Raw genomic sequence first — 17,304 nt, 5'->3', positions numbered from 1 at the left:
CTTCCTTATAATAACAGTAACTATGAGATGCCTGTCACTCATGTCCTGGTAATCTCCCACCTGGACTACAATAATTCCAGGAAAATCCTTGAAACGTCTTCGACTGGTCCAAAATACCTCTGCACATCTCATAACAGGCAGCGCACGCCATCACCATACCTCTCCAATCCTCAGGTATTTACACTGGCTACCCTTCAAGAACAGAATCCTCTTCAAGCCCATGGTGACTTTGCATCTTATTCTCTATGGTCTAGACCCGCAATTGCTCATGGTTAATTTTTCCTTTTATTCGTCCAGCCAGATCCTTAAGACCCAGAGGCCCTTTTCGTACTTAGCATCCCAATTCTCTTGGGAGACAGAACATTCTCTGTGGCAGCTGTGAGAGAATGGAACAATATCCCCAAAAAGATGTACTCAATTTAACTACTCCCTTTTTTCTTGGCACTGAAAACGTATATTTTAAATCTGTAATTGTACTTTCTTAATTATACCACGTTAGTGGCAGTTAGTAACCGCAATACAATACAACATAACAGTATGTAAAGAGTCTTCTTTTTTTTGCTGGGGATACCATTTCTTTTTTACATCCATTGGAATTGTCCTATAAACACAATGATCACAGTCTGAAAAAACATGTAGAATTACGTTTCCTTAATATTTGCTTGCTGCTTAGAAAATATTAGAAGTATTTAACAAAGGGAGGAGACAGTTGAAGGGGAAGTTGGGGTGGGAGATGGGTCCTCACCTGGTTTGACTTGGAGTTCCATGTAGCCATGTGCGATCTGCTCAACATGTGTCTTGCCATGCTCTTTCTTGAACTCCTCCACTTTACAGCAGTACCCACCACTGTCCCTGATGCTCAGGTTGGTTAACGTGATGCGGAATGTCCCATGGTGGTCTGATGAGCTCTCAATTCCATGCCGGCTCCCGTTTTTGGAATGGAGCTCTTTCTCGGTGACATTGCGGATATGGTTCCTTTCTGCACAGTTTGGTTCCTTGTGCTTACTGAAGAACCAGATTTTTCCTATCTGGTCATGCTTGTCATGCAGCGTGCCGGAGATCTTGCAGAGGAGAGACACATTCTGACCTTCTGGACAGACATAGATGCCATGAGGGACAGATATTGTGAACGATGAGGTCTGACCTTAACGAGAATAGAAAGAAAACAAACATAAGTGCATTGTGAACAAGCGTGATGAATGTATCTCTCAAAAATAAAAACTGCAGTAAATATCTTATTATGCAGTGTTTGAGATTTTGCTGCTGCATAGTGTCATATGCGAGGTGCTTGAATAACAAGAGCTATTATATTCAAAGTCAACAGTGCTCATTTGTTTGCTATATGTTGGGTGAAAGGCTGTGATTGCTCTGCTGGTATTCTTTCCAGCTACCAAACCAGCTATCTATGTTTGCAACCATATGCATCAGTCACTTGTTTAACAGTACTACAGCTTTTTTCAAGCAGACTCTAACTGATTGCATTGGATCTTTTTTATAACAGTCTGGGCATGTTCTGTTCTGTTAGCATAAAGAGGAACCACGCTTAAGATGGAGCTCCTTTACACAGTCATGGAACTCTCGAGTTGATAAGCAATATTTTTATTATACATGGCATTCTGTAATCACTGTATAAACGGCAGTCATTCATGATTATGGAGAAAAGGTGCCAGAGCTTGATTATTATAGGGTTATTGCAGTCGACTTCTGACGTCACAATGCCTGCTGCCAAATCCAGCAACCGAGGTGAAAGGCAGGTCAGGTCCCAGAGCATAATCAAAGCAGCAGTTTAAAGCAACAAATGGAATGCGCCTTTTCCTTTTTCTGCTCTATTTTAATATCTTACAAGCATAGAGAATACATTTCTTTGCACTCCTTAGAATAAAACTAGAACCTTTCTGAAAGTTTCGACACAATACGAGCTTCTGCAGCTTTTATAAAACAAGTTTTTTTTTAAACTGACATATTGAACTGTTTCTAATATCTGTTTGCAACAAATATCCTACAGGTTTTTGATGTGTTTAATTTTGCACTTGGGGTTATAATTTTATTCTTCATGTTTGCAAACATGCTCGCTCTTTCATATGAAAGAACTACGCACAACAGATTCAAGTGGTTTGACGGAAAAGTGATGGAGTGACCATGTTTTATATGGGATAAAGTACCACATGGCATTTAGGATAAGGATATTGTAAGTGACCTTGGAGTTCCATAACCTCATAAAGTAACTCCGCTATCAGCCTCCTTCCGCTATATGATTATGGAACTCCTCAGTGACTTACAATACCCTTACAATGTACAGCAGGGGGTACTTTATCCTTTATATAATACATGTGAATCTGCAATCCCTGTATAAATACTTACCGGGAAACATCCCTTACAACGCAACTTTTACCACGCAATGCTTTTACATCGCAGCTTTTACAACGCAAACCATTACAACGTATTGCGCTGGGGGGCGCTCTAGGATAGGGAATACGTTTAATTTACTGTCCAACATCTTCCCTAGTGTCCACGGGGACTGGAGTTGGAATAGTAAATTAAACTATTCACTATCCAGCACCCCAAAGCGCTATGCGTTGTAAAACTCGCGTTGTAAAAGCATGCGATGTAAAAGCATGCGTTGTAATGTCGTACATCCATACTTACCTCTAATTTATTTGTAATCAGTGACTTGTGACACACCCAATCACCAATTATAAAGAAAAGACATCAGAACTCCACTGTAATAACTTATTACAGTTGAGTTCTGACGTCACTATACCTGCTGCCAGACCCGGTAGCTACAGTGAAAGGCAGATCAGGTCTAGGAGCATCATTAAAGGAGCTGTTTAAAGGAACAAAAATGAAACGTTAATTGTATTTCTTCTGCTCTATTTTTCTTACAGTGATAATCTGAAAGACCATATTTATCGTTTCACTTCTTAGATCAAATATACATAAGTTAGAATCTTTCTGCATGTTTCTACTCATTCAGAGCTACTGCAGCTTTCTTTTTTTTAAAACTGACTTGTTTTGAGCTGTTTCTAATATCTTTTTGCAACAAATATCAAAAAGGTTTTTGCCGCGAATGAAAAGAATATTGCAAGTCACCTCAGAGTTCCATAACCTTATGAAGCAACTCCTTTAGTCTTGTTTCTCTGTATGGTTATGGAGCTCCTTGGTGACTTGCAATATTCCTATAAAGTACGACAGGGGTGCTTTATCCCTTATATACCATACGTTAAAATGTATTTTATTTTTTGCAATACAAAAGCACATGTTCCTGTCTGCCTTGAGTTATGTCTCCTGGTCTCGTGTTCCTTCTTATTGAAGCTGAAATACAATAATGGAATGTTAAGAGCCACACCAAAAACAACGGAGGAGCAGAGGGCCAATAGGAGGTGGAATGGTTAGCATGTTTCTGAATTCCAAAAGCGTGTTGTGACATCATCCTGGGTTCTATCTGGAGCTGTGCTATGTTAGAGAGTTCTTTATGAGTCAGTTACAGATGAGCCTTTGATGGTTGAGGTGATTATATGTGCCTTGAGACTTCACCTGATCTATATGTCCTTGTTCTTAATGTGAAAGACACCACATTAATTTTGTGATGAGCATGGGACTGGAGTACCACTCCTCAACTTCAAGCTTGTGCTGTCTCTCCAAGTTTTCGTCCTGTAGAGAATTCGCATTTTCATTCTTCTCCAGCGGCTGTCTTATGGAGCGGATGAGAAGTGGAGCGACACGCTTCTCCAGCGGCTGTGTCAAGTGTGAACGAGTTGTGCCGGCAAATTAAAGGATTAGAAATTTCCCGGTGAGGAGTTTGCGGGAGGGGCAAGCGGTGAAACGCTTCTGCTTTTCACTGCCTCAGCGCTTCGTACTGTTACAGACTCTCAAGCCTGAATGTCATCGGTGAGAGGAGCAAGTGCTGGAATGCATTTGCGTTCCACAGCATCATAGTGTTGCTCATCAAACGTGCGTGGGCACGCACAGGCACCATTTTGGATTTGGGAAGTTTGTGTCTTCGGACAAGTTAAAGGACGTGCGTTGATTTGAATAACACTGCTTCCACGACGTATAAGCCTGCAGCCTTCAATACACATGTGCTTAGGAGCTTCCGTTTTCAGTTTCTCTTAGTCTGGCAAAGAGAGCAGCTACTACATGTATACTGTGTGCCGGTTTTAAGGAGTTTTGATCTTCAGTGATCGGCACACCAATTCTTCTTATGTGCATTTCTTTGTGTGCTGATTCTTATGCATAATGGTGATTGGCACACCTCTTTTTTCACCTGTTTAGTAAGGTTTTATCTCAGTTTTCACAAATATAACTTCAAGTCTCTCAGTTTCTCTGACATTATTACATAAAAAAGTAATTGGCATTTATTATTACTCTAGTAATGCAGAGCGTAACTCCACCACCATTTTTCTTGAGCATCCCTGGTGAACCGGTTATTAAGTTGCAAAAATGCAAAAAGACCTTCATGAATTATGCGAGAGTGTGTGGAACAAATTTAAGTGCTGAATGTAAATATTCTTTGTTACTTCACTGCCTTGGAGGAGAAGGTCAAGAAGTACTTGAGAACATAGCTGAACGAAGTCCTGCTGATCAGAGGACATTAAATGAGTATGAGATATGCATCTTAGTTAGATCGACACTATCTTCCACGTGTAAGCACCATCATGGAAATATATTATTTTGGTTTACATGAACAGAGGAAAGACAAGTCTATTGAAGAATTTTTTACGGGGCTAAGGAAACTAGCTGCCACATGTCAATTTGGTGGAGCAGTAGAGGAAAGAATAAGAGATCAATTTGTATTAAAGTGTGCACATGATAAATTTAGAGAGGAGTTATGGTTGAAGGATGGACCCCCATTAGATGAGGTTTTAGCAATTGCTAAAAGGGTTGAACTCATGATGAAATGTGTATTTGAGTTAAGTAATGAAAAAGCAAGTCTAATGCATTGTCTTCTGTTGTTGAGGAGGTGGTATGTCAAATAAAAAAATAAGACGGCTGTAGATGTAGAAAATGTCAAACCTTATTGTGTTGTTGTAGGCACTAACACACAAGACAACAAGTCTGTCTGCTTAAGATGTGGCCAGATCATAGGGTGAATGCTTAATTTGTTTGTCCAGCTTTACAGGTTATTTGTAATGCCTGCGGGAGGAAAGGTCACTTTGCAAAATACTGTAAGAGCAAAGTTAAAAGAGCAGAACAACCACAAGTTAAAGGAATTATGTATCAAGTTAATGATGGTAAAGCAAAATATCCTTCTCATGTTGTTATGGTTGGAGGAGTTGAACTTCAGATGAAGTTTGATTCTTGTTCACATCTCACCATGATTAACAAACAGATATTTGATGCTCATTTTAGAGACAGTGTTTCTCTTAAAAAAGCAGATGTTTTCCCTGTTGGTTATGGAGGTTTGCCGATCAACTTGCTGGGTTATTTCATGACATGTATTGAATTGGGTGGAAGAATGAATGAAGGAAAATGATATGTTGCTAAGAGGGGTGATGCATTATTAGGGTGGCCTCACCAATGCCTTCTTGGGGTGCTTCTTAATCCAAATGCTGATCCACCAGTTCAAGTTCAGATAGTTGACAATCCTGTAACTGTCCTAAGTGAGCAGTTTGCTGATGTGTTTCAAGACAGGGTGGGTTCTCTCAAGGGGTACCAGTACCATATAAAACTCAAAGAGGGTTCTATTCCAGTCATTGCAAAAGTTAGGGGAGTACCGTTCAATGAACAAGTCAATGGGCAGAAGGAGATTCAACATTTGGCTGATATGGGGGGTCATTCAATCTGTTGAGGCGACTGAGTGGTTGACTCCAATTGTTGTTGCAAAAAGAACTGATTGGTGAAATTCGCCTTTGTATTGATTGGTGCTCCCTCAATAAGGAAATAGTTGTTGATAGATTTCCCCTACCCAACATTGATGAGATCATTGGCACTTTAGCCGGTGCTAAGTTCTTCACCACTCTAGATTTAGCTTCTGCCTACCATCAGGTGGAGTTAGATAAAGGATCACAAGACCTGACTCCGTTCGTGACACCCATGGGAACATTTACATTTTTAAGGATGCCATTTGGGCTTGTATCAGCTGCGTCTGTGTTTCAGCGAATAATGTCACATGTACTTAAAGGTCTTTCTGGTGTAAAATGCTAGCAAGATGACTTGTTAATTTATGGAAGCACTAAAGTTGAACATTTTTCAAGGGTGTGTGCTGTATTAGAAAGGCTGAGGAAAACAGGGTTAAGAATGAAGTTGGAGTAATGTAAGTTCTGTTATGATGTTACAATCCTGCTCTAATAACATATACCGGTAAAGCCATTTTCTTACTACAGGTCAGTAACGATGCAACACCTCCTCTTCAGTAATCAAATTAGAGAGAGTTGAGAAAATGCAATCATGTATTTTGAGAAATTTCATGAACAGCATGAAACACTTAGCAAAATGTATTTCCTGGAATTTCTCTTGTAAACTAAACCTAAGGGCATACATTATGCTGAAATGTCAAGCGGGAAACCAGCAACAGGACTGATTAGAAGATGCAATGTCTCAAGCAAGACATTGCTGCTCCAACCAGTCTCCTGCAAAACAGGATGTAGCCTTATGGCTAGAGCTGCAGACTTTGGCGTTGGCTCAGCATTCTATTATTCTGGGCAAATCACTTAATCTTCCTGCGCCCACCAGACATTGAATGTGTTCTTGTGTAACATAACTGGTGCTCATGTAAAGTGCTCCAACACCTTTGGGTAAAGTTTGCGCTATATAATTGCACAAAAAAAAAGTAGCTCCCTCACAGTAAAAAAAAATTACAAATCTTCACATGAGGGAAGTTACTGGAAATGTTACATTTTTGGGCATAATTAAATTTCGCTCCAGCCTACATTTATGATATTTTTCCGGGCTTGCACTGCACCTTAAATTACACTGTGCCATGTTTGGTAAAAACACACACCTACCAACCCAACTATAAAACATTTTACTGCACTTCTCTGCATGATGGATCCTTTCCCAGGAGCTCATGAGTGTTTATTGGCCTTCTGCAGGTAGCCTTGTCAACATTTTATAAGCAGTTAATTCAAATCTCAAGAGTTTACTTACAGTATACAAGCTGGATGCAACCTAACATAAAGCAGCCTCTTCTGAAGGAATTAGGGAACTTAGAGAAGGTGGAGTATCAGTAGAGTGCAGGGGTGTGTTCCTGTGTTAGGCTGATGTATCATATGAAAGGATTATTCATTGACATTTCTTGGTGATTCACGGGTGAGCCAGAAGGGCTAACTGAATATCTAGACTATGGAGACTAGAGTGGAGAGGTGTGGCGCAGCAGCAAGAATGGTTAACTCCGGAGCATGGGGTCACGGTATGATCCCGGCACTGGCAGCTGCCCAGCTCAGCATCATGTGACTCTGGGCAATAGCTCACTTAATCTCCTCGACGGCCCTCAGCGCCTGGATACCCATAGGGCTGATAAATCGCACTTTACAAATCTGGAATTATTATAATTGTTATCAATATATGCCATGAGTTCCGTCTCAAGGTGTTCTGCTGTAGGATAGTGTATGGTGGACATGAGCATGGTGCTGTCGACCGTTATGAAATTTCTGGTCTGTATTTGATGTGTATGTGATGCACGTCCTAATATGTAAAGATGGATGATGGTGTAATTAGAGATGTATGCTGTGAGTAAGGAGACATCCAAGTGTACAGCTCATGTGCACTGTGTTAATGCGTGGTGCTTGAGAGATGCAGCGCCCTCTACAAACGGGTAAGTGACAGAATAGGTGGAAGAGCAGAGCGAAGTCTTAGTCCACTATCAATACGGTGCCTCTCCCTGAGTTTCCAGGGTAGTTTGGTTTTCTGCTCAGAACTTTGCAGTCTGAGCCGAGTTCATGGTAGAGAGGGACACCTCCGTACTACTATAGTACAGGGAAGGGGTGGGTTGCTGTGGGTACAGGCAATTAGAGCTACCTTTAACCTCACTCACTGCAGTCTCTCTTCCATGAAGACCTTCCACTCCCCTTGATTAGCCAGCTCAAGATGACGTAAATCATGAAGAGTACTGAAACCTGAAACCCTATTAAGTACAAGAAAAATAGAAAGTGTTTCTCGTGTTTTTTTTTAATAAAAAGTGGCAAGCCAACTACCCCATGCACTCAAACTCTACACGCCCCCATCCTAGCCATTGCTGATACAAACACCTTTCTGTATTTCTTCAAACACTGCGTCGCCCATGTCAAACTTCTTTATAATCACAACTTCTTTATGGGATTCTTCATAAAAAAGTACTTATGGCTCAGCTGCTTCAACATGCTAGATATGAGATTACTAGAAGTTTTGGGAGTTTCTAGGGCTCACTAATATCACAGGCCTTAATGATGTCTTGCACTGTCAGCAGACCAGGGATTGGGCCGAGGCGTCTGGGAGCAATGGTGCCTTGCGACCCTTGCCTTGCCCTGTTTGCAGAATGTGCTCCTAAGTAGCAGATCATTATACATTTAATGCCTTTGCCCTGCTGAAGATTAGAGTAGGGTCCCACGCGATTGTTAAATGAAAACAGCGATCCCATAAACCAAATATTGATTAGTTAAGTAGGTACTTATCAGTGTCAATATCATTGAAAATAATCTAATGGTGTGTGCGATTTGACTTTGAAGGACGGGCAGTCTTCATGGGGGAGTTTCGGCTCTGGAGCTTTGGCCTTTTAACTGCTGGGCTTCAACCCACTATCCAGACTGACTTTTTCATACTGTACACTATGGAAGGTATTTCCATTCCCAGACGCAAATCCTCATCCTACAGCAAAACTGTTTAGCTGTGGTCAAATACAAATGCTTTCAGTAGCAAGGTTTGTGGTTAACGCTCTCCAAGCCTGGATGCCAGCATTCTCCCCAAAAACCAGTGGCAACACCAACTGTTTGTCTACAAGAAGGGGAGGGACTCTGGGCTAATCTGACTAGGTCCAGCACACAGGCCCTTTAACAATACAAAACAGAATGGTATGCTGATCCTACTAAGTGGTACAAGTAGATGTATATATAGAGATCAATGATGTGCTCACTTGGGGCAGGAGAAAAATATCCTCTTTGGGAAAAAGACCCTCACACACCCAGTCAGCTAGGTGTCTTGCTTCATCATTGGGTCTGCTCCTCATCGTGTTGGCGCTGCAATACCTGATCAGCACCCATGATGGGGCCTTTTGGAGGAGATCTTTGTTCCTGGCCGTTGGTTGCAGTGTGTGTGAGGGCCCTAGTGAGTGTGGATGTGAAAAATGTGAGGCTAAAAACAGGAATTAGAGGTCCACTCAGAAAAACTTTAATGAACGTGGCCACTATCCTGATTAAAAACAATAATGTGCGCCCCCGCTCTAAGGTTACAGGGTATACCGCTTTGGAATAAGGCCAACATGTTTCTGGCCCAAGGTCAAGTAGACGGCAATTCTTCAGGACGGATGTAAGATCTATCTACACTTTTTGGTGGTGGTGTAAAATAGTGACAATTAGTGACCACTCATACAGCACCCTAAAAAGTGGTACCTGTAGATCTACAACATCACCCGATTATGGTCAGCAATGTGTGGCAACATGTACAGGCAGGTGTAGACACTGAATTGTGCAGTGTCGTGCTGGGCTCTGTAATATGGCGGTCGACCTACCCCTCACTCTGCCGGTCCCGCCAACTGTTCAACATAAATAACAGTTTAACACAAATAGCAGTGTTTGGGATGGTGGTGGCGCACACACAATGGGAAGTACCACTGCAAGCTTCTAACACATAGAAGGACTAAATAGACAACAGTTTATGCTTAAATAGACAACAGCTTATGCTTGTGTTAAGGGCAGCAGATGACCCCTGTTAAAACATAGCTCACGCATTAATTTTCATAGGAATATAAAGGCAGGGAATTGCAGGGGGAACACTTGTAAAGACAGACAAGGGGTCTTTGAGCATGCAGACATATGGTACATAAATGCAGTGCCATTTAAAAGGTTTTGGATCCGTGAAAAATACATATTTTAAGGCCTCCTGTTCGGAGCAGTCTTGAATTTTCAGCTAACTCAAGACTCCGTGATGCTGAACTATGAATATTGACTCATATTTTAAACTTTCAGAACAGGTCGATACACAAAAACAACAGAAAGACCAAGAAGGCTGATGCCCACCAGCTATTTAGTAACAAATGAAAGCTTGAACGAATGCTGAAAAGCCACTTCTTTTGCGGTGCTGGTGATAGGAGTGTATAATGTGACCGCATGCCATGGGCACTGTTTGAATGTCCCAACGCTGGTCTCAAAGCACATTAACACCTTGGCTGCGGCCGGAATTCCGCGCCGGTGCTGGACATTCCGATCGTGGGCGTGGTCATGACGGCTCCCGGCCGTCATCAACACACGCCCACCGTGACGCATGACGACCGGGAGCCGTCATCAGCACCGAAGGGGTTAATGGTAAATGATGCTCAAACAGGGCAGAGCTACTCATTGTGCAATGGCTTCGCTCACTGTGTTGGAGACGCTCTGGGTGGAGGTTATGTTTCTCTTGGTTGGTGCACTCGTTTTTATCAGTTTGATTGATTAATTTAATCAAATTTTGATTTATGTGCAACTCCTCCCGAAGTGTTTTGTCTGGGAACATTATTATTCGGGTGATTAACAAGAAAAGGTGGAGAGTCCCACCTTTGGTGGTCGTGTGCACTCTACGACTTAGACCGTTAGGTCATCCACAAATTTCTCATTCTTAAATCATTCACGAGAAAATGTATCCAATATTCATCAGTTTTTGTTGTTTTTATTGTTCAATCATAACATAAACTCCATAATTTGGTAAATTGATTGCATATGTTCTCTCAATAACCTTAACGGAAAAACTGAAGGGACAGAAGTCTAACATGAGTCAATGCGAGTGAATCCAATTACAATACAATAAAATAAAATAAATGTCAACACCCTGAACTATTCTTAACGTTCTTTCACGTCTATATCATATACACATTTCAATACCGCCTAAAATCGTTTCAAAACGAAGTATATTGTAACTTGCAACATGATCATAATTGATTGTACTTACGGAAGTGAAATTCGACATGAACATCGTAGTTCGACCAATCGTAAACACGCTAACGGTTTACCGCGTGTGTTAACCTTAAAGCTGTACATTGATTGGATCACGGGGATGTCACGTGATCGCGACTATTCTTAAACATCGAGAAACGACTGAAAATATCTATCATTATAAATACAGTGATCCCAATATTGCTGTGCAGCCGCATAGATTACAAATATATTTTAAAGCCATTAAACAACTGAAAACAATGAAAAAAACAACTATCATGAATGAATGTGCACAATCACTAAGAGTACTATTTATTATTGAAATTAAAATACAACTCGCATTTTAGCATCGAAATTCTATGCAAATCTCAATGTAGCCTGAAACATGTACATTAACAATATCATGGTGTCGGCCATCTTAGTATGGGATAATGTAAGTAAATGGTGTGCAGAATCATAGGAACATTCTCGGTTAGTAATTACAAAAAACATGATAATTCGATCCTATCATTTAATCCTTGGGGTTGTAGACTGCCCATCTTACGAATCCAGTAGTATTCTGATCTAAGTCTTTTTTTATGAATGTCTGTATCTTGCTGGGGTATGATCACTTCTTGAATGGTAACCACGTTTAAGATACTTTTGGATCTGGTTATTGATAGTAGTGTGGAAAACTTTATGTAGGCCAGACAGAGCGCAAGATCAAAGTAAGAATAACAGAACACAAGAGTAATATTAGACAAAAGAATCAGAAATCATCAATAGCCATGCATTGGTTGGAAGAAAAACATAATATCTCTCAACTTCGGTTTACCATTCTAGAAGTGATCATACCTCAGCAAGATACAGACATTCATAAAAAAAGACTTAGAATACTACTGGATTCGTAAGATGGGCAGTTTACAGCCCAAAGGATTAAATGATAGGATCGAATTATCATGTTTTTTGTAATTACTAGCCGAGAATGTTCCTTTGATTCTGCACACCATTTACTAACCGAGAATGTTCCTTTGATTCTGCACACCATTTACTTACATTATCCCATACTAAGATGGCCGACACCATGATATTGTTGATGTAAATGTTTCAGACTATATTGAGATTTGCATAGAATTTCGATGCTAAAGTGCGAGTTGTATTTTAATTTCATTAATAGATAGTACTCTTAGTGATTGTGCACATTCATTCACTATAGTTGTTTTTTTCATTGTTTTCATTGTTTTCAGTTGTTTAATGGCTTTAAAATATATTCATAATCTATGCGGCTGCACAGCAATATTGGGATCACTGTATTTATAATTATAGATATTTTCAGTCGTTTCTCGACGTTTAAGAATAGTCGCGATCACGTGACTTCCCCGTCATCCAATCAATGTACAGCTTTAAGGTTAACACACGCAGTAAACCCTTAGCGTGTTTACGATTGGTCGAACTACGATGTTCATGTCGAATTTCACTTCCGTAAGTACAATCAACTATGATCATGTTGCAAGTTACGATATACTTCGTTTTGAAACGATTTTAGACAGTATTGAAATGTGTATATGATATAGACGTGAACAGAACGTTAAGAATAGTTCAGGGTGTTGACATTTATTTTATTTTAATTGGATTCACTCGCATTGACTCATGTTAGACTTCTGTCCCTTCAGTTTTCCTGTTAAGGTTATTGAGAGAACATATGCAATCTCGTTTAGCGATTACAATGTGGTATAAATCAATTCATTTTCAATGTATATATTGATATTTCACGTTCCTTGTACATATCGATTGATTTTGTTTATAAGGTTGGCTCAAAAAATTCCTTGTTTTCTCTTGGTTTATGGACATGTGTAGGCCACTTAGCAGCCACAGAATACTAACCTTACAGGCTTAGACCTCACCTGGAAACAAATGTCCAAATCTGTAAAACACACATTGACAAACCAGTCACAGCACAATTCCCACCGTATAAAACTCATATTCCCATTCCAGTATCCACATTGCTCCACAGTATGTAAAGCTCACTTCAGGATATGCTCATTTCCACTTTGCCCCGGTAAGAATAGGGTAATGCTTATGCTCTCTGTGTGACCTTTCTTACTTTAAGGGCATCAAAAGTTGAAAATCAAAGATGCTCGAGGACTGGGGAACCTTTCTCTTCCGCAGCCTGTGCCGTATCTGTTTCCACTGCTGTTGTCTATTCCGCATCTGTTCTGTGGATGTGAGAGAAGTTTTAAATACTGCTTCACGTTTCAGATGTTCTTTGACTGTGTCTCTGTTCTTTGCGTTGCGTAAATATTCACTCTTGCTATGTTGCCTTTCTGATCTGCGTGTGGTGGTGTAGCTTAGTAAAATCTATTCACAACAGAGTAGATGCGTAGATGCATGTGGATTTAGTAATGTTGGTTGTATATGCATCTGCCACTTGCAAAAATAGTCAATCTGTCTCATTATGTGTCTATTTGCTCCAGCATAGAGTATTCATTATTCCATCTCGCAATCTATTGGTGTCTTCCTGAGAAAGATGTCAATAAGTTATTGCACGCACACACACACTGCTTCACTGAAAATCAATGTGGCCCAATGATACTGCTTTTAGAGCAAGTGTATTAATATGTAAACATTCACAAATAGAATACATAATGGATAAGTGCATACTCTTGTATTTATTAGATCCCGTTGGCGGGGGGGGGGGGGGGGGGGGGCACTGGGCCTCAGCCAAGGGTTTTGGGGTTGTTTGCCTCCGATGTCTCAGAATCCATTTTACTATGGCTCTGCAAACTAGGCCAAGTACAATCTCTTAACTATTTCACTCAGAGTTAACAATAGCGAGAAGTCACCGGTTTCTCGGGCTAATAGTGTGCGGTGCATCAAGCTCAGAACTCCACAATCGTGGAGTACAGTAGCACAATACTTGATTGTTCAACACAGTGTTTGCTTTATAAGAAAGTAAAAACTTTAGTACACTCAGGTATGAATATCTACAAGCATTGGGCAACTATACCCTTGGTTCGAGGTCTTCTCCCCCTTCCTCTAACTGGTGTAAAATATTGCATTACAGGTTTCACTTCAGGTGCAGTGCTACCCCTCTTGTTCAGAGTTTCGGCTCTCAGTTTTAGTCTTAGTACCAGTTCTAAAATCTCATCAATGTGAGTCCTTTTCTCCTGCTGATCGCTCTCAGCTCCTGCTGCCTGAATCTGGATCCTCTTCCAAGACAAAGACGTGCTGGCTGTGAGCATGTCAGCACTACGTTTATGTCTGTGAAAGTAGAAGCTGTGGAGGCCGCTACCTTAAGTCTGGTTGACAGGCTGTGTCCGTCATCACTGGTGGTCTACAGTCCTTTGCAGGCCTTCTCCCCAGTGCTGTGTGGGAATGATAAGGTAAGAGGTCTCAGGACCTCCGAAAGGCGATGGTGCATCTCTGACACCACTCACAGTGAAGAGACAGTGCATAGGTCTGCACACCTCTGTCCAGTCATCATGGCGCTGCAGTCCGCTTCAGCTATAATTTGTGATTTGCAATGGCACGTCCACGTTGGATACAAAAGTTCAGGGTCACAGTGCCTCAGTCTGCTCGGGCACACTCAGGCAGTGCAGTCCCATGGAAAAGCTCTTTAGAATGGCTGCAGCACAGTCTTCTTCTGACATTCTTTGGCAGTACCACACTACAGCGGCTTTAGTATGACAGAGGTGCAGTCCACCCACACACACTTTGGCAGTGCCACAGTGCCATTTCAATCAAGCGAGTCAACACTCAGATCCAAGAGCACGCTGCTTGCTCTCACTTCAGTCTTTCTGGGCAGATGCACCCTCAGCTTTGGGGTCAGCAACTTCTGCTCACCCAGGCTGTCAGCAGCTCCTGCAGGGTTGGCATGCTCCTTCCCTCTTCTTCTCAAGGACATCAGCCTCAAGGCACTTTAGAACAGGGAGACAGCTCTTTCTTACAGGTTAGACTAAAGGTGAAGACAAAAGGGGATGTTCCCTCACCCGTGGGAAGCTGGCTGTCAGGCAGAAACCATCTCTGAGTGCACAGCAGTCCTCTGGGTACTCTATGACACCCCCTTCCTTGTCCAAAGAGAGCTTGGAACTGGAACAACAAGTGGGCCAGCGCCTCTCTCTTTTATACAGGTAATGCAAATGGGGTGTGTGGATTCTCTGTCTACACTCTCAACCAATTTGTGTTGGCTGTTGTTTCATGTGTCTTTTCCAGGCTGTCTTCCCAACACAGCCTTTATGTAGAGCGATGTTCCTCATGGCGGGGTCATCTTCAGTGTAGAGCACCCACAACAGGGGAATGAAGAGGTTTTATATTTCTGCACCTAGCTATCTGCAGCCACTCTGAACATTGCGGCCAGGGCGACTGACGCTGGAATCTGGGGATCAGGGTTCGATCCCCGGCTCCGGCGGCAGGTTAGCCCAGCACCATGTGACTCTGGGCAATAGCTCGCTTAATCTTCCCGACGGCCCCCAGCGCCTAGAGACCCTTACGGGTGATTGTGCGCTTTACAAATGTGGATTATTATTCTTGAAAAGAGACAAAAGGATGCCTCCCCTAAAAGACACTTCACACTGTGAACAACAAAGACTACAGTCCCACTCTTCACCCCGATATCTACCAAATGGTAGTGCTCAGGAATAGTAATCAGCAGCGGCATGGAGGAAAAGAACCTAATGAGGAATGAGGAATGTCAGCAATACATTGCCACTGTCTGGAAATCCAACCTCACTACCACCTTGTACACATGAACCCATAGTCTTCCATTGCTCTGGTTCCCTCATACCCACATATATACACCACATAGGCCACACAGCTACATTCATGCAAACATGCACTTGGTTAGCGCTAATATCTGGGGTAGCACAAATCAGCGGAACTTTACCTAGTTGGACCAGTAGGCATCCTCTCCCATTACCCAGATAAAAAGGATTGCTCACAAAACACAGTACGCTGCGACCACATAATAAACCTATGCGAGAGACTGTAGTCCTCTGTCAAACAAAATGAAGGGCATGCTTTGCCCGACCCTACAGGTCAGAACAGGTCTAGAACCTCACTCATGCAGTGGACATTCCAGTCCAAACAGTGTTCACTTGTACTGTGGTATAATAATGAGATATCAAGAATTCTTGTGACAAAATAAACCTTGAGGCCAAACACCAAGTGGGTTGCAAATGTAGCAAGAACCAACACATGACTTTATTTGGATTATAAAAAACATGTTAGCTGGAATGGAATCCTTATAATACACACTTATTTTGATGCAGTTTGCATGAAAGCAATGTTTTTTTCTTCCAGACAGGATTATTTTTTAAAACTATTAGGTGAATACTGGGCTATACCATTTGGGTGTGGGCCATAACGTTGTTTACATGTTTATGTTGTTCAGAAAGTGTGGTTTGAGGGTATACATGTTTTGCAATACATCCTTTCAGTACAAGTGAGAATCTTTTAAGCTCGTGTCTGCAAGGTAGCGCTTACAATTGTTCACTATTGCAATTAGAAAATTCAAGTTTTGTTTGGCTTTGATAAAGAGGGTACTGATTGAAGTTATAATAATGCAAAAGGTTACTAGAGTGGGTTCTAGCTGTAATTGTCTAAATGTATTGGCATTCGTAAAGACGGCTTATCTAGACTTCTTACCTGTATAGAATGATGTAGAACTGAGAGGGACCACGTATGTGTGGTAGCGCTCTAGTGTTCCGCCACCGGAACAGGAAGGGGAGGACAGGAAGCGGAAGGCAGCCATATTGTTACTTGGCGCCGACCGCTAGCAGCAAGTTACATTCTCCCGGCGCTCCGAAATAAAGAGTCTTTAATTAACCTGCAAACGTGTGTGCGCTTTACACATTATTACAATGGCGACGAGTTATGGGATGTAACTCCCGAGAACACACGCGACAGCATCGCGAGCGCACGCATTTTGCGTGAGAGCAGCATTGAGACCCGGAGCGCGGCAGAGGAGCATCCGAGAGGCAGGAAATTGGCGCGCTTGCAGCCAACAACCCCTGAGGCCACTGCAGCGCCCAAGTCCACGACCACAGCTGTGGAGAAGGTCACCATCTACCACCCAGCATTGCTCAAGGTGGACAGAGGGCACAACAAAGCAGCTGAAAACATCCATACCAAAGGCACCGAGGTACCCACACCAGCAGACCTCCGTGGTCCCCTGAGAGTGACCAGGCACCCTGGCAGATCAGCAAACACAGGCGGAAGCATCAGGCTCCTCGCACACAGGTACGGGAGGCAGCCCACAGGCTATACCAAACCCCACAAAGAGAAGACAAGG

At 42.0% G+C, this 17,304-nt stretch overlaps 2 protein-coding genes across 4 annotated transcripts in view; one reads left to right on the top strand and one right to left on the bottom strand.

Annotated features, from left to right (window-relative positions):
* Positions 1-17,304, top strand: part of CDH23 (cadherin related 23) — a 1,152,220-nt gene that overhangs the window by 555,417 nt on the left and 579,499 nt on the right. The gene's annotated exons all lie outside the window — the stretch shown is intronic.
* Positions 1-17,304, bottom strand: part of VSIR (V-set immunoregulatory receptor) — a 109,552-nt gene that overhangs the window by 50,538 nt on the left and 41,710 nt on the right. For all 3 annotated transcript variants that reach the window (XM_078643249.1, XM_078643250.1, XM_078643251.1), the window contains exon 2: positions 746-1,144. In XM_078643249.1, coding sequence (XP_078499375.1) covers positions 746-1,144 — 399 coding nt within the window. The remainder of the gene's footprint in view (positions 1-745; positions 1,145-17,304) is intronic.

Source organism: Lissotriton helveticus, chromosome 5_1 (assembly GCF_964261635.1).
Source record: "Lissotriton helveticus chromosome 5_1, aLisHel1.1, whole genome shotgun sequence".
In the NCBI taxonomy this organism is placed as follows: Eukaryota; Metazoa; Chordata; class Amphibia; order Caudata; family Salamandridae; genus Lissotriton; species Lissotriton helveticus.
The sequence above is the reverse complement of the archived record's forward strand: the minus strand, read 5'-3'. Positions and strand labels throughout refer to the sequence as shown.